Source organism: Serpula lacrymans, assembly GCF_000218685.1.
Source record: "Serpula lacrymans var. lacrymans S7.9 unplaced genomic scaffold SERLAscaffold_3, whole genome shotgun sequence".
NCBI classification, from domain to species: Eukaryota; Fungi; Basidiomycota; class Agaricomycetes; order Boletales; family Serpulaceae; genus Serpula; species Serpula lacrymans.
In genome coordinates this window covers 1961064-1982059 of record NW_006763292.1, presented here as the reverse complement: position 1 = coordinate 1982059, position 20996 = coordinate 1961064, and the positions used below count along the sequence as shown (strand labels likewise).

General features: G+C 45.7%; 5 protein-coding genes across 5 annotated transcripts; 3 read left to right on the top strand and 2 right to left on the bottom strand.

The window, feature by feature from the left end:
- Positions 1 to 36: 36 nt before the first annotated feature.
- SERLADRAFT_380296 (uncharacterized protein) lies at positions 37 to 1079 on the bottom strand (the record flags this gene model as incomplete). Its single annotated transcript, XM_007314661.1, has 5 exons — positions 37 to 242; positions 307 to 642; positions 702 to 765; positions 820 to 920; positions 1006 to 1079. 5 exons carry the CDS (start codon positions 1063 to 1065, stop codon positions 132 to 134), a joined length of 672 nt encoding a protein of 223 aa, XP_007314723.1.
- Positions 1080 to 1226: 147 nt separating this feature from the next.
- SERLADRAFT_459023 (uncharacterized protein) lies at positions 1227 to 2414 on the top strand (the record flags this gene model as incomplete). Its single annotated transcript, XM_007314660.1, has 4 exons — positions 1227 to 1287; positions 1339 to 1443; positions 1503 to 2156; positions 2209 to 2414. 3 exons carry the CDS (start codon positions 1283 to 1285, stop codon positions 2143 to 2145), a joined length of 753 nt encoding a protein of 250 aa, XP_007314722.1.
- Positions 2415 to 2484: 70 nt separating this feature from the next.
- On the top strand, positions 2485 to 5427 carry SERLADRAFT_445964 (uncharacterized protein; the record flags this gene model as incomplete). Its single annotated transcript, XM_007314659.1, has 10 exons — positions 2485 to 2745; positions 2806 to 3392; positions 3442 to 3565; positions 3623 to 3736; positions 3787 to 3842; positions 3906 to 4352; positions 4407 to 4701; positions 4758 to 4867; positions 4924 to 5040; positions 5096 to 5427. 10 exons carry the CDS (start codon positions 2571 to 2573, stop codon positions 5231 to 5233), a joined length of 2163 nt encoding a protein of 720 aa, XP_007314721.1.
- Positions 5428 to 5677: 250 nt separating this feature from the next.
- SERLADRAFT_354415 (uncharacterized protein) lies at positions 5678 to 12996 on the top strand (the record flags this gene model as incomplete). The annotated part of the gene is made up of 42 exons (XM_007314658.1): positions 5678 to 5829; positions 5889 to 6246; positions 6365 to 6625; positions 6676 to 6852; positions 6911 to 6977; positions 7028 to 7068; positions 7117 to 7163; positions 7218 to 7332; positions 7383 to 7761; positions 7817 to 7880; positions 7937 to 8033; positions 8085 to 8115; positions 8172 to 8307; positions 8355 to 8400; positions 8454 to 8481; positions 8534 to 8560; positions 8614 to 8676; positions 8731 to 8771; positions 8829 to 9084; positions 9149 to 9258; positions 9313 to 9361; positions 9415 to 9502; positions 9562 to 9574; positions 9623 to 9682; positions 9746 to 9838; positions 9894 to 10146; positions 10194 to 10362; positions 10420 to 10563; positions 10618 to 10679; positions 10736 to 10979; positions 11018 to 11131; positions 11186 to 11307; positions 11358 to 11424; positions 11546 to 11675; positions 11725 to 11788; positions 11849 to 11871; positions 11922 to 12047; positions 12102 to 12348; positions 12405 to 12419; positions 12480 to 12592; positions 12655 to 12678; positions 12733 to 12996. 42 exons carry the CDS (start codon positions 5750 to 5752, stop codon positions 12841 to 12843), a joined length of 4755 nt encoding a protein of 1584 aa, XP_007314720.1.
- A 2915-nt stretch (positions 12997 to 15911) lies between these two features.
- SERLADRAFT_359846 (glycoside hydrolase family 72 protein) lies at positions 15912 to 18134 on the bottom strand (the record flags this gene model as incomplete). The annotated part of the gene is made up of 6 exons (XM_007314657.1): positions 15912 to 16419; positions 16497 to 17107; positions 17158 to 17307; positions 17370 to 17585; positions 17650 to 17851; positions 17908 to 18134. The coding sequence occupies 6 exons, from the start codon at positions 18047 to 18049 to the stop codon at positions 16091 to 16093; spliced, it is 1650 nt and encodes a 549-aa protein (XP_007314719.1).
- Between the last annotated feature and the right edge of the window lie 2862 nt (positions 18135 to 20996).

Sequence of the window (20996 nt, the reverse complement as noted above, 5' to 3'; positions counted from 1 at the left end):
TGTATCCGGACGTCGATGTCGAGTTCATGACATAAGCTCCAACTATGGAGCGTTTCCTTATCAATAAGGAATTTTTCGTTTAGGATGTACAGCATTGAGATATTTGTTCGTGTTCACTACTACGACTTTGTTTATACTTTGGGCTCAACTTCTTCGAGTGGTGGGGGACCATCATCACCATCAGAGTCGGAATCCTGAATCGCATCTGCACTTCCTGCCCCAGCTGACATCTGCGACATCATCTGCGTGGGGAAAAGAGAGTTATTAAAAAGACGAAGAGCACTTGTGATTATGACAGTGACGAACCGATTGAAAGTCAATACCGCCCATGTCACCCATGCCACCCATCCCCGGCATACCGCCCATCCCTGGCATACCGCCCATCCCCGGCATACCGCCCATTCCTGGCATACCGCCCATTCCTGGCATACCACCCATTCCAGGCATACCACCCATTCCACCTAAGTCCTCCTCGTCGACTGTCGGGGCACCATCTTGCTCGTCCTCGTCAACCCATTTGCTGAAATCGGTCTTAACAAATGGCGTTTTCACTTTCTCCTTTGTAAGACGCGGCCAGAATTCGGAATTTAATTCCTTTTTCCGTAAGACAACAGCGAAGGAACGGAGGGTGAATGTTTTTTTAGATTCCTAAGTGTGGAGTTTATTGTTTACGATGATTGTAGAATAAGCGGATGAATGGATAGATATACCTCAGGTACGACCTCAGAGAATAAGTCAAAACTGAAAGCGTGGTCTTTTCCATCACTGCATGAAATGTCAGTAGAGAATACAACAGGGCGTTGCTGGTTGGAGACTTACGATCCTGCTTTTGCCTTGAAAGAAATACTTGTAGGAGTAAGATTATATTCTAACGATGATTCGACAATGTCAGGGAGGTTGACAGTCAAGTATACGATGTTCTACAGAAAGCGAGATAGCGCAGATCGGGATAGACGCGGTTAAGATCATTTTCAGCAGAAAGATAGGACAATAAGTGGAAAATACCTTTTCTGCTACAGAGTCAGAGCTCCGTTGTGCCCAAAGTACTTCTGGATGGGCCGACATCGTCTATGTTGAATGATTGATGTTGGTGATGGAAGAGAAAGAAGGTTATAAGACCTTTCGAATAATCCAGAAAGACCAAGAACGCGACGTATCTGCATCTCAGCCACCGGGTGTCACATGACTGAGAATCATTAGGGCAGGTCTACTGCAAATCTCAGATTGCGTATGAAGTTTTTGGAACTCGGGATAGCCTGGTCCTGCACCGGTAATAAGAACAATGTGGTGAGTCTTACTTGCAAGACAACACAATGTCTGCTAATCACTTTACATTAGGTGCACGCGTTGGTTTTTGCCGTTATTGTTGCTACCCTTACCAACAGCTCCCCCATATTTTCTTCTGCTCTTCTTGTTCTCACTTGGTTTGCATGCTAAACCATGGTGAGTCTGCATTTACTGGACAATATATTCTTTTTAACCATTGTGCATCGCGCTCTCAGCTTTTACTGTGTCATTCTCCTAGCGGCTCTCTTCCTTTCGTCTTGTTACTGGCAGTCTTTCCCACTTGACACCCCACTCTCTGTTTCCTGGTCCGAAAACATCACAACCTTTTCAGAGGCGCTGAATTCGACAATGACGCCTAGCTTCAATGTACAGAACGTGCAACCGCCAATCATACGCGTCCTGGACCGGTGCTGGTGTGATTTTTCAGGAAGCATGTTTGAGCCATATGATATGGAGAAGTGGGAAAGAGCGAGCGTGGAACGCATGAAGGCTGACGTAGAAAGAGCGATAATGGTGAATTATGAGGATGGATCCCCTAAAGTGGAGCGCGAGCTTCAAGGCAACATTGATGCAACGGCTGATGGGAATGGGGTACAACAGGAACACATCCCACAGGGGAAACCATCTTTTTTCATCTTACGCTCTATCTTCGGCAGGAATAAATCACTCGAGGTGGCACAAGTTCAATCCAGCTTGCCTATTTCAGAACTTTCACCTGCCCCTTCAGATACAACCACCCCAGCAGCCCCGACTCTTCATGTTTCTCTAGAAGACAAACCAATTGAGCCTGGGGAGTATGACCTTCGCCCATACGGATTTGACCTGGTCTTTGACCTGCGGTGGTCGAGACGGCCATAACGGTTTCACTGGTGAGCTACACGCTGTTATCGAGTGGGAATGTGAAATTCAGAGTTGTTTCAGAGGTAGTACACGACGTTCACCAGAAATCTACGAACTTGAAAATGGAGCACTTGGCTTTTATATGCTGTTCCACACGATACATTGTATTTAGTATATGTCGTAGTTTTGGGGGTTTCAGAAGCCATTTTGTATTCTAATTCTGTAGACATCCGAGTCCTTCACATTGACTATGTAAATCAGCGGGTGTTGCTGTGGTCTGAGCCTGAGCTTAGGCGGGATCCGTGGGAAACTGTCATGGCCCGATTTCTGCAGTTGACGGCAGCACGCCAACCTTTCACTCTACACCCTTTTTTTTTCTACTTTCTTCTGCTCCAGCGTTCTCCAGCGTCTAACAAAGCTCAGAGCAGAGGGCATGCCATAAAATGGCATCAAAGTCCAAAGGAAAGTCCGCTGGGGACAAGAAAAAAAGTACCCGCGCAACGTTGGACCCTCTTCTTCCGTCCGCTTCTGGTCCTAGCAAGATGGAACTGGTCTCAAAAGCAATATTCGCTCCTTTCACTCATAAGAAATCAGAATCATCCAGAATTCTGTCAGATTGTAAGAAGAAAACTAGACCTTTCTCCTCGTCAGGCAGCCATTTACACTTCTCGTTTACAGTGGCCCCCGTTATCATGACACCGAGAATGATGACAGCTGCTGCTACCGTCTCGTCCAAACCACGTGCAATAGAAAGCTCGAGTGCTAATAGACCGCGTATGGATTTTGCGACTCTTGGGCGTGCGCCCATGCGTATGTCGCTGGGCGGTCGGCGCATCACTTCGCGCGACCTCCAGATAGTCGAGGCCACAGAAGAACTCTTAGACGCGGAAGTTCCTGAACCAGAGGGCGTTGCATCGAATGTGAGTTTACTCCGCGGCTTTAACGCAACCATCCCGAGTGCGGAGAAAAGTCGCACTCGGAGGAGGCAGATGCGGAATGTGGACACTCCAAGAATTGGTCTGAAGAAGCTTGGGATGAGTGCGAGAGGCCTTCTGATGGATGAAGAAGAGGATGAGGATGAAGGACGCAGTGTAGCAAGTGAGGAAGATGTCGTCGTTGTTACGAAGGCACATGAGCGGAATAAGAGGAAAGGGAAAAGACGGGGTAGGGAGAGTCTCAGTGCTTCGAAGACTCTTGGGAAGGAAGAATTGACCAGGCAGACTAAAGAAATCATGCGAGATAAAGAGAATCTACATGTTCGAAGGGTGCGTGATATCGTTGTCTCCGTCGCTGAAAATAAATAATATCGTACAGAGTTTGATCAATAGCGACATAGCAGAAATCACTAGCAAAATTAAAGCCTTAGATACCATCAGACAAAAGCTTGAACAGGATCTGCTCAAACTCCAAGAAGACGAGCTAGAATTGGATGATGAATGTGCGTAGGCTTTTCTACATTAGTTCGAGGTACGGCCACTTAAGGTCATAAATATAGTGGAAGGGGTCAAGGAACGACTAGAATTTGAGCAATCTTCGGGTAGGCTCCAAAATAAGTCCGACGTGAGCGCTGCAGTACCTCCACACGCAGCACCTTCGCGTCGACGCAAAGGTGATCTCAATGTAGCGTTCATAAGGTTTTTCGCTTATGCATGTTGTCAGGTCCTGTTTTCCTGCCCTCGGAGCATGATGAGCTTCCTCCGGGAGTTGCCTTCATGGTAAGTAGCAACAATTATTGTCCATTGCTTTTTTTTTCACTTGTGTATATCATTTGTCCATAGACTCTCGATAATCACACCATGCCAATAGCAGCTTTAGATTTTTCAGAGCCCTACGGCACGCTTGTGAGCGCTGCGCAAGAAGATTCTCAGCCCTGTGTTTGGGATCTTATGACTGGAGCTGAGGTTGGCCGCTTGCGTGGCCATCGTGGGCCAGTAAAGGTCCTTCAAGTAGAGGACCACGTGTGTCTCACTGGTGGCGCAGATGGCGTAGTGCGGTTGTGGGATCTGCGCCGAGTAGATGGAGGCTGGGGTCAGGGCGAGATGGTCAGCTTGAGCGATGTTGCAGAAGAGGATGAGTCAAGGAGTTACGATGGCGAGATCATTGAAAAGCCAAATGGGATCAGATCCAACGAGCCAAGTATATCAGAGCCCATGGGGCCGTGTGTTAGGTTGTTCGAAGGACACAGTAAAGCCGTTACTGCCCTATACTTCGAAGACGAGTGTTTGGTAGGCAAACTTAATATCTTTTCTATGTGCAACTTCGCTTATGCGTATCAAAAGGTAACTGGCGCTTCGGATAAGACTCTCCGACAGTGGGATCTGACCACTGGTCAATGCATCATGACAATGGATATTCTCTGGGCGATATCACATGCTCCAAGCACCGCTGTTGGCAGTGCTCTCCCTAACCACCTCTTCTCGGGCGCAGCGGCAGCGGCAGGATCCTTTGCAGTACCAACACCCCCATACGCGGATGGTAGCTGGGAAATGTACCAGGACTTTGTTGGTGGTGTTCAATTCTGGGGATACGGGTTGGTAAGTGGAAGTGGAGATGGCGCCGTGAGGATGTGGGATAGTAAGGTTTTTATTTGTACTCATGACGGTTGGATCTAATGCACTTGTGACACCAAGTGCGAACTGGGCAAGCGCATCGGACTTTGCTTGGACATACCTCGCCCGTGACCTGCTTGCAGTTTGACGAAATCCATATTGTCAGTGGCAGTCTTGATAAATCCATAAGGGTAAGTTCCTGTTATTTTGGAAATTTATCTGGAGCTATGCTCAATCCACGTGCCAGATTTGGGACGTCCGAACTGGCGGAACGTTTGAGACGCTCAGGTATGACCACGGTATCACTTCGCTCCAGTTTGATACGCGGAAAGTCGTCGCTGCAACTGGCAAAAATGGTGTTGATGTAAGGACTGACTAATCGTAGTGTTTCGTTGACGATTCCTGACTTTTCGACGCAGATATATAATCGTACAAGTATGCAGCATTCAACGCTCCTAACAAATGGGCACACGAGTCCTGTCGAGCGCCTACGGTACATGGATCGATATCTTGTATCAGGTGGACGGGACTGTGCTCTGAAGATATGGTCTCTGTGAGGTATCTGTCTTTGGCTTAGGGCAAGTAGAATCTACAACTAGATCACATTCACTCGCATCAAGGACCTTCTTTCATTCATCACAGCTCTAAAGATTTCGCAACAATTATATATGTAACTTAGTCTGCCATTAAACACCGCGTGGGCATCGACTGACATTTGTTTCCTTACGACATGAAATTGCGCACGCTGTTTCTAATGCCCGGGACTATATGATAGCCTTGAAGTACAGTAAGCTTGCAACTTACTACTTTCGATATCATTCGTCGCACGGTTCTCCCGCACTTGGAAACGCCGCTGTTATCAATTTGTGATGAGTCTATTGGGCAAAGTTCCGGAGCAACAGGATCATGAGGTTCTCCAGCCACCTTATCGCGTGCTACATGTTATTTCTGGACGCTTAACTTGTTCAACCAAACACCTTGCACACTTACCTTTGAAACGCAGTCTCCGCAGGTCTTTTAGGATCTCCTTTGATCAGCTCCAACAAGTTTTGCGATAGTCTCGACTTCCATTCATGGATTATTTTCAAACTGCTTCGCAATTACTTTTATATCACCCAGATATCAGGCTAGTTGTGGCAGATAGCAAAGACAGGTAAGTGGTTTCAATCTAAGCAGCACGAAGAGTTATCTAGAACATGTTTGTATCACTAGTGGTCTGCTCGACCTACAAGCAATCCCTGCCTATGTCGCTGCTGTCTCTGCACTCATTCTTCTGCTACATGCAGTAGCGGATTCAAAGCCTTTTTACAAGCTGCGGACCCGCCTTTTGGCTTCTCAAGGACAGCAATTTGATGATCCCCATTCCCATGGAGTAGGGTCTCCTAGTCTTTTGAATAACCCGAAAGCATTCGTGATTTTGCATGGAGGATGTACCGAGTTCATATATAAGGTAGCTTCGTTCATAGGCTGCTCAGTACTGTTCGCATTGTCTCTGGTAAATGTTATCATGGATAAAGAGGATGGGGGTCAAAAGGGCATGGCTACGCAGACAATAGGGCTATCTGGGAGTGTGCATCGTAATACCAAGATCCAGACTGTCATATCACCGCAGCTTGCGCTCTGCATAACCATAGTAAGTGTCTTCACGATAACAACCCCTTGGTATCTTATGCGCGTGATTTTTTTAGGCGTATATCTCATTGTTGAGCTTTATATCTTTATTCATACCTAGAAGCAGCAAGGTTGTCTCCAGGCACTTGATCATCCTTCTCCTTGTGGTGCTTGGAATATTCGCGTATCGTGACTTGTGGCCTTTATTGACGTTCACTCATATTCCACTGGATATTCACGAAGGATGGCTCTTATGGGTTAAAATATCTATTCTTACCCTCATCACTATTGTGTTGCCGATTATCAAACCTCGACAATACGTGCCTTTTGATCCTAAAGTGAGACCTTTTGACATGGGCATGTGTATTTTGCTTGACTCATTTCTCAGGACCCTGCCGATGAGCCTCATCCAGAGCAGACCGCTTCATGGTTATCTCGCATCCTGTTCTCCTGGATAGACTCGACAGTGTATCTCGCGTCCAAAGTTTCTCACCTGTCGCACGAGCAGCTTCCTCCTCTTGCTGACTATGACCGTGCCAAGAATTTAGTGCAGGAAAGTTTCCCGGTACGTACAATCCTGTTTGATAAAGATGAAGTGACCTGTTCATGATGGAGTACATTAGTTCCTTGATCCTTTTTCGCAAAGGAAGAAGAAGGGTCACATTTTCTTTGGTTTCGTCAGAATATATCGTTAGCTTTCAAGATTTTTATATTACGTCAGTAAATTGAATATTCAACAGGTGGTGAATACATCATCATGGCGTCTACAGTAATCATCGAGGTAGGGCTCAATTCGCATATCTGAATATCATCGAGCTCAAGTGAACAGGTCATAGCTACTCTTGTAAGTCCAATCGCGGTTAATCGTCTCCTGAGGTAGGTGTTCTGGAATAGGGACCAACAGTTCAGTCATTAAGCACTCTCTTTAAGCTACCTGGAATCTGGAGGCGAAGGAGCCGTTGTTCGGCCGTGGGTGTGGATATGTTTATTGTTCCTTGGCCCATTGGTCACTTCTTTGGCAATGGATTGGTATCTCTATATTTCGGTAAACTCATATCTTAGTTTTTGTGCCACTCGCTTAAGTTGTGCCTACAGACACAAACCCTCGTCCGCACAGAAGGGATACTGACCCAACTCATTTTCGAACATGCCCTACGTATTCGCATGAAAGCTGAAACCCCGTCAGACATAAAGCAAACTATGGAGGCAAACGAGGTGCTCACGCCTGACACGGTAGAATCTAGTACGAATGAGGGGGAGTCTGTAGATGGTGACGATACATCGCAGACAAGCTCAACGATTGCGGAATCCTCAAGCCAAAAGGGCAAGCAGAAAACGGAGGATGTGCAGAATGAGAACGGGCAAGAGGCTCACAACCCTACCTCCAAGGCTGATAATCTCGTAGGAAAAATTAACAATCTCGTCACCTCAGACCTTAACAACATAACTAATGGGCGAGACTGGCTTTATATTGGTCTGTAAAAATGACGTGTTCCATGTGACGTTTACATTAATCTGCCTGATTTTAGTTATCAATATCCCTCTGGGAGTGTCTTTGTGTATCTGGCTTCTGTACTCTATCCTTGGCTGGAGGTACTGTCTTTCCAGATTGAATGCTGATTGCCTCGTGATGACTGAACTTTTCTTAGCTCATTCGTCGGATTAGGTGTTATGATACTTTTATTCCCACTTCCTGGCTATATGGCACGCCTAATACAACATGTTCAACAACAGAAAATGCATAAAGTGAGCAGTTCGTTTTCTAGGAGCAAGACAGGTGAATTTTATATGTATCAGACAGATGCCCGGGTACAAACCGTCACTGAAAGTACGTGTGAATGAATGTTGTACAGAATATTATATTCACTTTTTCTTTTGTCGTAGCCATGAACGTGCTTCGCATGATCAAGTTATTTGGATGGGAGCAACAGACCAATGAAAAGATAACGCGTACACGCGAAGAAGAACTTTTGTGGACTTGGAGGAGCAAGCTCCTGGAGCTTTCCATCAACATTACTAAGTGAAGTTGGTTTTCAGAGAGTTGTTTCTTCGCTGACAAATTGGCAGTTTTATCATTCCTATTGCTGTCATGCTAACAACTTTCGCGTCATACGTATGTATCGTTGTTCGGTGAAACTCTATCTGAATTTGACGATTTTGTGCCAGACTTTATTGATGAAGCAAAACCTGAGTGGTATGGAGGTTCATTATGTATCGTATATATGGCTTTAACTAATTCCACTTAGCCGCTGTGGTGTTCTCATCTATAACCGGTATGCAAGAAATTATCTCTTTTTAATGCTGCTCTACTTATTTTTTCCCCTAGTCTTTGACGTTTTTCATCGTCAGCTTCACCTAATTCTCGGACTGCTCCCGAGAATAACTCAAGGTGAGTTCTACCAGGCTCTGAGAAGATATATCAATAATTCTGCCCTGCCTACAGCCAAAGTCTCTTTGGACCGTGTTGACGATTTCCTACTCAATGTAAGTGAGAATTTATACCATACGCCTTGCCATCCTTGGGCCTTATTTGTGCTATAGTCGGAGCTATTGGATTCCTTTCATGCTCACTACCATGGGGCCTCGCTGTTCAAGCAAGCAGACGAGGAATTAGACGTGATTGGTTTCAAAGATGCTGTGTTTACGTGGTCAGAGAACCGTAATGGTTCATTGACTCCATCGAAACGAAATTTCAGCCTTAAAATTGAAGACGAGCTTTTCTTCCACCGTGGGCGCGTCAACTTAATTGTCGGGCCCACAGGTTCAGGAAAGACATCGATGCTTATGGCTTTATTAGGTTAGCTCACACAGTGCTGCTGTGTTCTCATATCTGCGTCGCATTCATACTTACACTTACCCAGGGGAAATGCACTTTATTCCATCTGGCCCTGCATCTTTTTTCGGTCTACCTCGCAAGGGTGGTGTTGCCTATGCGGCTCAAGAATCTTGGGTCCAGAACGAGACAATTCAGGTATAAATGAGGCGTTGTTGGTCGTTAGGAATACTCAGCTAAATACGACCACAGGCTAACATTTTATTTGGAGCGTCATACGACAAGGAACGCTATAACAAAGGTAAGGCATTCATCTGTCGCTCTATACTTTGGATTCTCATATTGGTTGACCAGTTGTGTACCAATGTGGGCTCGAACGTGACTTCGAATTGTTTGAAGCTGGAGATCAGACCGAAGTTGGAGAGAAAGGGATCACGTTAAGGTAAATGCAAAGCGCAGTCCTGACAATTTATATATATTGAAATATACCATACTACACAGTGGCGGTCAGAAGGTATCATTGATTTGCCGTCCTCTTTTAGTTCACTAATATCATGAACAGGCAAGGATAACTCTTGCTCGTGCAATATACTCATTTGCAGAGGTTCTCTTATTAGACGATGTGAGTCTATCTAATAGGTCTGTAGTATGCCATGATAGATGATGATTATCCACCTTATCCCAGGTGTTGGCCGCTTTAGATGTGCATACTTCAAAGTGGATCATTGACAAATGTTTGGGTGGAGACCTGATTGAGGGTCGAACAGTTATTTTTGTGGTATGTCAGATAATTTCTATCTGTGCTTCCGTAAGGGTAAAATTGTCAAATTTAGACGCACAATGTTACCATGGCCAACAAAGTGGCCCATTTCGTAGTATCGATAGGTTCGAATGGGAGGGTGCTTAGTCAAGGTTCCATATCCGACGTGGTCGCTCACGACGATAAGCTCGCTGCAGAGGTCTTGAAAGATAATGAGGAGGAACAAAAGGTTTCCGACACTGAAGAAGAAGCAGTCCAGCGAAAACAGGACGGAAAGCTTATATTAGCTGAAGAAATCGCTGAAGGTCGCGTTGGACGGTCTGCTTGTGAGTCGACAATTGTGCTTATGGGATCGGAAATTTGACCCCTGTAGTCAAACTATACCTCGCAGGAATGGGAGGCGATTACCCAGCGCTCTTTTGGATTGTTTTTTTAGTCACCATGACTTCAACTCAGTTTAGTGAAAATGCGCAACCCTGGTTTTTAGGGTACTGGGCTTCCCAGTACGATTCTCATCAACCATCCGAAGTTCATGTCCCGTAGTGAGTGGCTTGTCTAATATTTCTTACTTATTGTTTGATAATCATTATTGACTTCAGCTACCTCGGAGTTTATGGTCTTATTCTTTTGGCCACTACCACCTTATACGCTTTTTCTTACACCTGGCAATTATACGGAACAATGCGAGCGTCTAGAGTCATCCACAAGAAGCTCTTCGAGGCGGTACTGGGCACAACCTTGCGGTGAGCTCTCTTCATCGTTTTACTGAAACTTCAAAACAAGCTTACAGGATATAGGTGGCTTGATACTACTCCGACATCTCGCGTAATTGCACGATGTACACAAGACATACAAGCTGGTACGTTTTGTTTCGTTGCCAACTACGCGAGCGTGTGGATTAAGAGATTGTTGCAGTCGATGGGCCTGTTGCCCAAAGTGTATCTTTGTGGACGGAGGTGACTATAGCAATGATGGTCAAATTCACTGCTGTTACCGTTCTGACGCCAATATTCATAATCCCTGGAATCCTCGTTGGTGCACTCGGCTGGATTTGTGGGAAGTTCTATATGAAAGCTCAGTTATCTGTCAAAAGAGAGATGAGCAATGCTAAAGCTCCCGTCCTTGGTCATTTTGGCGCAGCCATTGCTGGTCTTAGTAAGTACCAATATCCCTTACCCGCCTATTCGGTATCCTCAGAACCATGCAAGCTTCTATACGCGCATATGGTGCACAGCAAGCTTTTAAAGCGGAGTCACTCGCACGAATTGACCGCTACACTAAAGTAGCACGCATGTTTTATAATTTGAACCGGTAAGGTTACACCGTCGACATGGTATGATAGTACTGCTAACCTATCTTATGCAGTTGGGTGGGCATTCGCATTGATGCCTTCAGTGCAATGTTTTCGGCCAGTTTAGCCGCATATTTGACTTATGGTAATAGTCTCGCTAGTGCGTCTGATATCGGCTTCTCATTAAATATGGCTGGTTCGTGGTTTATTCATCACCCGCAATATAATCTCAATGAAATTGGATAGTTGGTTTCAGTACCATGATGCTGTGGTGGGTTAGGATGATGAATGATATCGAAGTGAATGGTATGTCGTCTATGTATATATATTCTTTTATATCCAAGTTACAACCTCATGGAAAATATAGCAAATAGGTTCGTGAAGTAGGAACCTTAGTAAATGTTGCATATCTGACTATACTACACCGCGGCTAGCCTTGAGCGCATTGATAGTTACATCGGGATAGAACAGGAGCCAAAACCCAGTAGTCAAGGCCGTCCCCCTGCGTATTGGCCAGCTAGTGGCGACCTCCGAGTGGAGAACCTTTCTGCTCGTTACTCGCAGGTATTTCTCTGTTATGACTCACTACTCTTACAAACCTAATAATTCGAAGGATGGGCCTAGAGTCCTTCATAACCTGTCTTTTCACATCAAGTCCGGTGAACGGATTGGTGTAGGTACGTCAATGTTATGCTACAGCCTTAGCGTATTAACAGTTATTAATGATGAAATGCTAGTCGGTCGCACTGGAAGTGGAAAGGTTTATGCATTCACATTCTGTGTATCATTGGTTGCTAAATCCTTCGGCAGAGCTCGCTAACTCTCTCACTCCTTCGTGGTATACATATTGAGGGAGAAGTATTTTATGATGGTATCTCTATAAGCACAATCAATTTGGATGCTCTTCGAACAAATGCAACTATCATTCCACAAGTTGTCAGTTGTTCCATTTCTATACTTACTTTTTTGAGTAACTTATCAATATTACAGCCCGAGTTGCTCAGTGGCACACTTCGAAAAAATCTCGATCCATTTGAGCAATACGATGATGCCACCCTGAATGATGCACTCAGAGCTTCTGGCTTGTTCTCCATACAGGAAGATTCGGAGGAGAGCAAGTTATCGCTTGATAGTGTTATCTCTGGTGGAGGCAGCAATTTGTCTGTGGGACAACGTCAGATTTTGGCCTTGGCAAGAGCTATGATTCGTGGAAGTAAGTTGTTGATTCTTGACGAAGGTATGTCTAGAATACTGTATGCGGCCTCTCACGGGCTTACTGGCATCTTATCACAGCCACTTCAGCCATAGGTACACCTCGAGATGCACCATAATAGACATGTCTAATATTCAATTTCCTGTTATTTTCAGATTATAGAACGGACACCATAATCCAGTCTTCTCTCCGAAATAAGCTGCAGAATGATGTTACACAGATCATCGTTGCTCATCGCCTTCAGACCATCATTGATGCTGACAAAATTGTGCGTGTCTGTACTTTGTACTTGTGCCTTTCAGATAAAACTGACAGTTCCCTATTCCCTAGATGGTTCTGGAGGATGGGAAACTCGTAAGGTCGAGATTCGAATTGTTATACCAACCCGCTAACCTCTTGCAATTGTAGGCTGAATATGGACCTCCTCAAGAATTGCTAGCAAACGAGAACGGCTTATTCCGTGCCCTCGTGGACGAGAGTGCTGACAAGGAAGCACTCTATGCCATGTCAATGAAATAGAAGACAGGTACAATTACAGTGTAGGACCGGCATTTGAGCCAATCAGCCATAGCACATGCGTTTTTTGTGTGATCAACGGACACGTAGCCCGAGCATGTTAAGAATACACGTGTATTGCTATTGTAATGTAAAAATCAAAGGAATGTGTGATTTCTTGTGCGATAGACGAGGATAAAGCTCAACTTCAAGAGTAAATAATGTTTACAGTGGATGTAATTTAGCATCGTGCCCCAGAAACTATATACAGTAGTGCTATAGTATCACATACACATGCACAATGTGATGAAAAGCCTTTTGGTCGACCAAGAGTGCTAATCTGAGTGAGATATACCTTAATAGGAAGGAGCCCCGGAGTGGTGGGATACTCAATTTGCTATATTTGGTGCTGGCTTAAATGCCAGGAAACCTGATTTCATCGTGTCAACCTAGATTCTTGAATTGTGCATGCAGTTTCCAAATGATATTTATAATTTATTCATACATATAATCTATACAGGTATCTCAGATAGGAAATGTAGCTAAATGGATGAGTATTGCAAGGGAATGGGGCCTGGAATGCGCAAGTATTTTAACCAGCTCAAATGCCAGTCCTACACTGTAGTCTTGAATAAATTCACCAGTAAGCAAATTTATATTCGAAAGCCAAGCAGTAGCAAGAAGTACGATAGTACAAAGGATGTAAGGAAAAAATAAGGTAAGGGACAACAACGACTAAAACGCTGATACAATTCTTGAGGAAATAAGATAGTGGTACGATGCAAGCACATATAGAGCATAACTTTTAGCCGACCGACTATTTGGTCACTAAATAAGTACGAGTCTGATCAAAGTCTTCTGTTGTAACCACCGCTCAGATCGACAAGATCACGGCCATTTCGACTAGAATAATCTCTAGGACCACCTGTACCTCTGAGTGAGGGGCCAATGGAAGGAGGACCAGAATAGCCATTTTCAGGGAAAGATCCTGAATAATCATCGTAGTGAGCCGGACCCACTGACCGAGGCGGACTTCGAGAGCGCCGACTGGACACACCATTTATGAGTTCAAGCTGAAACTGTTTATGAAATGTATTTACCGATGAGGAATATCCGCACCAATGCTACGAGGGGCATAATCAGCATAACGTAGAGGCGGACTGTGTCTTCCGCGGCCCTCAGGGACATGATCGCTATTTTATGTGTTAAAAGGTACATAATGCTCACGATTCAGCGAGACGTACCGATGAGGTCCGCCGTAGTCATCTCGACCACGAATGGGTGGAGGACCACCAGGTGGCGTTCTGGGTTTTGATCCCGGCGGCGGATACGATGAATACTTGTCATCCGGAACAGGAGGCCTCCTATCATAACGATCATAGTAGTCTCGAGGCGGAGGAGGCATAACACCACGTGTAGGGTATCCCAAATCTCTTTCAGAAGGATAATAGCTAGGACGGTCATAACGGGCGAGCGGAGGTGGAGGACCTCTCATTCTGTAGTCGTCGTATTCATGGGCGGACCGCACCAGGGGTGGACACACAGGATATTCTCTCAAAGCCCTAGGAGGCGATGGTGGTCTTCGATAGTCGCGACCAGGAGGTGGAATTGGAGGGTAGTCATAGCCATACCGTACGTCCCTAGATGATGGAAAGCGACCAGGACTAGGATCGTCTCGGAAAGGGGGATAGTCTCTGGGTGGAGGTAAATAATCTCGAGGAGGATGCATGCGATCAATCAAAGACGCATCATTGGGATGAGCTGGCCGGCGTTGCCTTTTGATAGACCAGTCGCAACTCAGCTCATGGACGAATAACTAAAGAAACGAAGGAACTCACGGCGCAACAGTATGGTTAGGGCACTCTCTACTCAAATCGATGTTTAAGCTTTTATAAGGTTCATGATAGTACTACCTACCTAGCCCAATGACCTGTCTGCCCACATTTGAAACACGCCCCAGGATCACCAGAGTGCTTTGAAGTCCGCCCACCCCCATGAGAAATTTCCACGCGAATTTTATTTCCCATGAAATGACCTTCGTTGTATTTGGCTACACTTTCTTCGGCGGCATCTTTTGTATCAAACTCCTGCATGAAAGCGAGTGTCAAAAGGCCTGGCACTTGTGAAAACAGGTAAACAAACTTACGACAAAGCCGTAACCAACTCTAGATTTCAAAAAGCCAGCAAATTGAGACTCAAAATAATGATGTTGAAAGGAGTGGCGTACTTGAGTTCAACGTTAACGATGCTCCCAATTTTTCCAAAGCAACTTCGCAGGTCTTCTTGTCGTGTATGTTCTGGTAGACCACCCACATAGACTTTGTTCGGCTGCACAGGGTAATGTAAACACCAGTCCAGACAAAACGATAGAGATTTTCATAAAAAGTAGGATTTCCGACCAGCCTTCCAGCACGTAGCAAGCATAAAGGACCATGCAGATGTGCATATTTGCCAGAGACAGACCGACGACGGACGGACAGCACATAGCTTAATGCACCACTGAGAACGATACCCAGTGCCACAAGCCATAGCAGAATTTCGCACACAGCACGCTCCGGAGGCGGGAGAGAGATAGGGAGGCAAGACAACAGAATTGAATAAGAGGAGAGAACCTAAGCACCTTGGCTTGCTTTTCGCGATGACCAGAATCGTTTTTACCACAAGAATTGCTATTGCTATTGTCGCCCACACTAGAGCCGCGATGATACTCTTGAATTTCGGGAGTCTGACTAGCTTCGGGGCCATCTGGAGACAATGGCGCTCCGTTGGACGGCTCGGTGCTGCCTGCGGGACCCATCATAGAATCAAAGCCTTGCTCGCCGTCTGCAGAGCCCCAGCCGTCATTTGTCTGCGGTTGTCCTCTATCTGCTGCATTTGGAGAGGCAGCCATGACTTGAAAGATGCAAGAAACGAAAAAGTCTGCAAGAATGACACGTCCTAGTTTAAAAGCAACTGCTCAGGGGCATATCCAGCTAAAAAATACAAAATTAAACTCCGACCACGGCCGTGGCCTGTGCGTTTACTCCCGAAATGACTCTTTGAATGACAACTCAATTGAAGGAAAAGGAAAAAGCGTGTACTAGTGGTAGATTGACCGCCGAACTGTAATGTATTTACTCATCAAACCAATGGTAGATAATGTAACTAAGTCATAGTAAAATCCGAAGAATGTCGTACAAAACGAAAGTCAGTGTGAACTTTGAGCCCATGTCCAATCTGGAATAATAAATACGATGGTCCGATTCTCCAAAACCACAAAAGCGTCTGCCATTCAAGTAAGAGTCCACATCCCGCTCGCAAACCCGACAGCAAGCATTACGCCTACATAATATACCGCCTTCGCATCACTCGAGGCGACGGAAGCACCGTTTGAGGACCCTGAGCCCTTAGAAGACCCTCCAGAAGAACCACCACTACTTGGAGCTTGTGGTGTGAAAGTACCCGTAGCACTGGAAAGGCACGAGGATGCAGCCGCATTTGCAGCGCTTGCACTCGATGGCGCATTGTGGTTAATAGTCCCGTTACCCGCAAAGCTGCATGATTGGGGATTCAGGTTCGTGCCCAGGTAGTACTCACTCATAACGTATGACAGCATGACGGCTAGAGGAAAAGCGATGTGAGGAAAAGCGATGTTAGCTTCGAGCCCCTCAGAACAGCATCCTATAACTATGACCTACATGGATCACAACCTGAAATTGGACCGTATGACCCCGTAGTGCCATTACCAGCTAAAGCAAGGCAATTTCCGCCTGCTTGCCCCACCAAACTGCAAGCATAGTCAAGTAGAGGTCCAACAATACCCGAGTAATTCTGTGTCTGCGGCGTAAATTGGCAGCTAAGATGATCTTGTAAACACTGACAAGCCGCCAAGTTCGGGGTGGGAGGCAAGTGGTTGGAAGCAACAAATGAAGAATTCGGCTGAGGGCAGGAGGGGTAGGCCGTAGAACCAGCGCTACTCTGAGTAGGTATGTTCGGTGGTGTGACCGAACCGTACTGGGTCTTTAAACTTGTGAAGTCGTTGTTGACAAACACTGTACTCCCATCTGCAGAGATAGTCACCATGCCAAACTGTCCTTGCGCACTTTGAGCAGGGAAATAAGAAAAAGCCACGCCTCCAGACCAAACGTCCGACATTTGGGAGCTGTAGAGTGCGCCTACCTCCGTCCAAAGGCGAGGTGGCGATGTAATGCAGCCAAATTCACTGAAATAAGCGGGGACATTATAGCCTGCGAACTGGCCTTCGGTGCCTGCATACGATGATTGAAACGTCGAATTTCCACACCATTGGCTGAGTCCGTTATCAGATTTGACTGAATTAATCCTTGTACAAAAGCTTACTAATTGTTAAGCCCGTATAGATCAATAGCAGCAGACCCCGAGTTGGAACCAGAGGGATCACAAGAAAGATAGTTCGCGAGAGGGTCGAGCCACGTAGCGTCTCCATCGATAGACGCGTATCCAACAAGAGAAGATGACTTTTTAGAATTGCTAAAATAAAAAGGCATTCACAATGATCATTTCAGGTGTCCTAGTGGAGACTGAAAACTTACAGGTAGGCTTTGACATCGCGGGCAGCAGCCTTCACATACGCGGCCGCGCCAGTTCCGTTTGCAGCGATGACCACTTCATTTCCGACATTATAAGCTAAAACGTTGTCATAACCCGAAAATGAGTCAATGGTCTCAATGTATAAATCCAGTAGGTTCGTCGTCCACGACGGAGAGTTCCGGTCAAGAGAACCATTCACGGGTAGAGAAAGGTCGATACTGACGAGTACATATAAGATAATCAGTCAATCCACGAAGCAATACATATCAAACATTTGCTCACATAGTATATATGCCCGCATTACTTAACATTTTCATGCAAGTATCGTGGTTCAAGGACGCATTCACGCTATACGCACGGACAGCATTGACACCAAGCTGTTGCAAGTAAGGTAAATCACGCTGGCAGACCGTTCCATTTGCCAAAGGGTCGATATAGTTTGAAGGCTCGAGAAATGGGTTGTTCGGGTCAGCGACTACCGCGCCTGTCAATCAACATCAGATTGACGTCTTGCTCTTGCTGTACGAGTCAAAACCATACCTTGTTCTTGGTAGGCAACACCCTTGATATAAAATCTATTTCCGTCCTGAGTGTACAAATATCGTCCTGACCGAGTGACTTTCTGAATTGCCTGTACGCTGGCTACCAAGGCACCAACTACTGCAAGCACGGATGTGCGCATGGTATCGAAAGGAGCGTGGGTTGGAAAATTAAATGAAGAAAATGGTACTGTTTTTGTAGAACAATTGCAAGAAAGACTTGTGGATGTAATTGGACGGCGACCTTGTTCATCTGAATTTCTGGGGACGCCAAGCTCATGGATTGTTATGTAAAAAAGGTCTTTAACCCCTGTCCCAACCTTTTCCTGGATTTCTCGCCGTTACCGCCGATGGGCACGTGCTATTCATTGCCCGCCTAGCTCAATCGGATAGAGCGTCAGACTCTTATGACTAGGCGATCTGAAGGCTGCGAGTTCGACCCTCGCGGTGGGCTAGTTGTTTTATTCGCCTTTATGTTTTTAGTAGTTTTACTTATCACTCACTTGTTTTTTTTTTCAGTGTTTATTTCAATACGATCCTAGCGTCACGAGCGCTTTATTTCCGACCTTTGTCCTGACCATTCAACACAGCTAGATAATTTCTTTTTTCATATAGGCAGTACTAACTCACCTTCGTTTTCGTGCTTCACACCAGCTCAAAATCATCCCATCCGATTCATTGACGACTCACCTTCAAAGTTTATGCTGCGCGGTCAAAAAAATCTGTATTTTTTTTTGTCGGCATTGGTGGAAGGAGTAGGAGAAACTGGCCGATGCGATATTTGATCGTGATTACCGCCGATGACACCAGGATATACTCGAAACTACCTTCTCATCGTGTTTTATATTTTACAAACGGATGTTTCCTCGCGTTGAAGGCCTACAGTGTCAGAGCTCTCTATTCCCACCTTGGCGCAATTTTGATGCTGTCCACCGGAAAACCTCGAGGGATGGCGGCGAAGGTATTGGCTTACTATACTACTATGCACGTCTGATACAATCGATTTGTCCTTCCACAGGAAAGGGTATACCAACTTGAAAGGACCACAACATTCGTCATCCTGTAGTGTTCTAGAAGAAGGCAGATAAACCTGCCAAGGAATGGCGGAAATCAGAGGTCGACCTACAGGAAATTCGCCACTAAAGCCGCACCATCTCAAATCAAGAATGGGCTTAGCAAACTAAGGCAAAAGTAATCGAGGTGAGAATTATTGTGGGACTACGATGATACACGTTTTCATGACCTCCCCAAAACGTGTACTCCTACAAAGGTGAAGAATATCATCTTATGCTCCGTAACCATCGTTCATAGAATGCCTTCGACTACTTTTTATTAATGATGCTGACTACCAGGCTTCCTTACGTCTTACAAGGGCCTACAAGCAATCCTACTACCACATACTGCTATGATTATGTACTACAAGCGTGTGTCTATAATATTCTATCGTTCCCTCTCTGATTTGCTGGTGATTATGATTAAAACGTAAATACCCAGTACCTTTTACTCCCTTTTGGGGTTATGTGCACATATTTCTGTTATCCAAGCCGTTTTGTTATATTTTATTTCACTGATACCAGGACATCAACGTTGGATACTGGAACTGGCGGTAGTGCTGCTTCATCCCAGCAGTCGTAAAAAGTGTCGTACCTCGGGGCATCAAGACGTATGTCTCGTGTCTAGAGGAACACATTGTAGTAGTCCATCGCCGTGGAACGCCCGCATCCTACAAACTTGGCTTATCAGATTTTCCTTTCTTAAAACCCGCTATTTTTGCCGGTTAGTTCTTATTTCTGGTACCCGAGATGTGGTTCTTGAGAGGGGGATCGAGCTCTGAGCCAGGCACTCGTGATTCCTCGATGGCGCAGGTCAACCGTGACGAGAATTGTTCTAATGTTGGGGTGGAGCTCGCGCGATAAGGCTGGCCCACACCCACACTCTGCCAAGTGGTACATTGCCCTTACTACTATCTTGTTTTTTTTGTATGTTAAGGCAAAGTTGTTCAAATGAGCTGAAATACGAGTTTACACTTGAGCGCGCTAACCAGCAGGATGAAGTTTTCCGCATGCAAGTCCGAGGCCTGAGGCCTGAGCATTGTGGTACTGAGTGATTAGTCCTGTACCTACCTTCTCTTCTCATTACACAACATTCCTTTCCCAGAGGTACTATCTGATGACGACGTCATCCTTGAATAAACATAGCAAGTGTGGTAGAACGGAAAATCAAAGTGTGGAGCTAATTTACATAAATGCTCCTGTGTTTGCCACCCCATATTCGAATTGGGGCTGACAGACACTGGTTCCGGCGAAGCGAGTGGGCACGAGAACAAACAAGCGATATGTACTGCAAGAAGACGTGTTGAATATCGAGGTGGTGTTGTATGTAGCTACACTCAATTCGGTCTTTTGGGTGGTTAAGTGCATGATGTGTTCCGCGTGAGGGAATAAATACAAAGACGCTATGAAAAACCGAACAAATAGATGATGGTAATGCATGTAAGTCGGAAGCGAGAAAAAGTTGCTGAATGAATACAGGCCTTCGAAAGAGGCAAGACCAGACGCATGGGAAGAAAATCAACAAATGGCGCGAGCAAGGAACATAACACAGATGGGCCTCTCCAAGAAATTGGGGGATAGCGTAAGTAATTGACGCTGGAAGCCAGCATTTAAAATTTATATCACATACAGATCACAGCACAATTCAAAGTCCGTGGAAAGCGATTAACAATTGAGGACCCAGTTCCGCAGGCGCTACCAATTGAACGGTCGCTAAACTCGCGGGTCTGTAGAGGCGATGCCGTGGTAAACGAGTGGAGCATGATTGTCTAATTGAGATTTAGGAGGAAACGAGGACAACCAAATACGGGGCGCGAGAGTGGAGAGAAAGGGAGGCATGTTTCGAAACAGAAGGAGAAGATTAAATGAGGTCATAGATCGCAAAAAGCGAGGACTGCCCGCGATCTTGCATAAAAGCACGGGACGAGCCTCGCGGCGGGTGAAATCGACGCGATCGCTACCTCGCAGTGCCAGATGGTCCACTGTCCCTCTCTGGTGCCATTGGTCCACCGGTCATTGTCGTGCTCTTAACAACCGA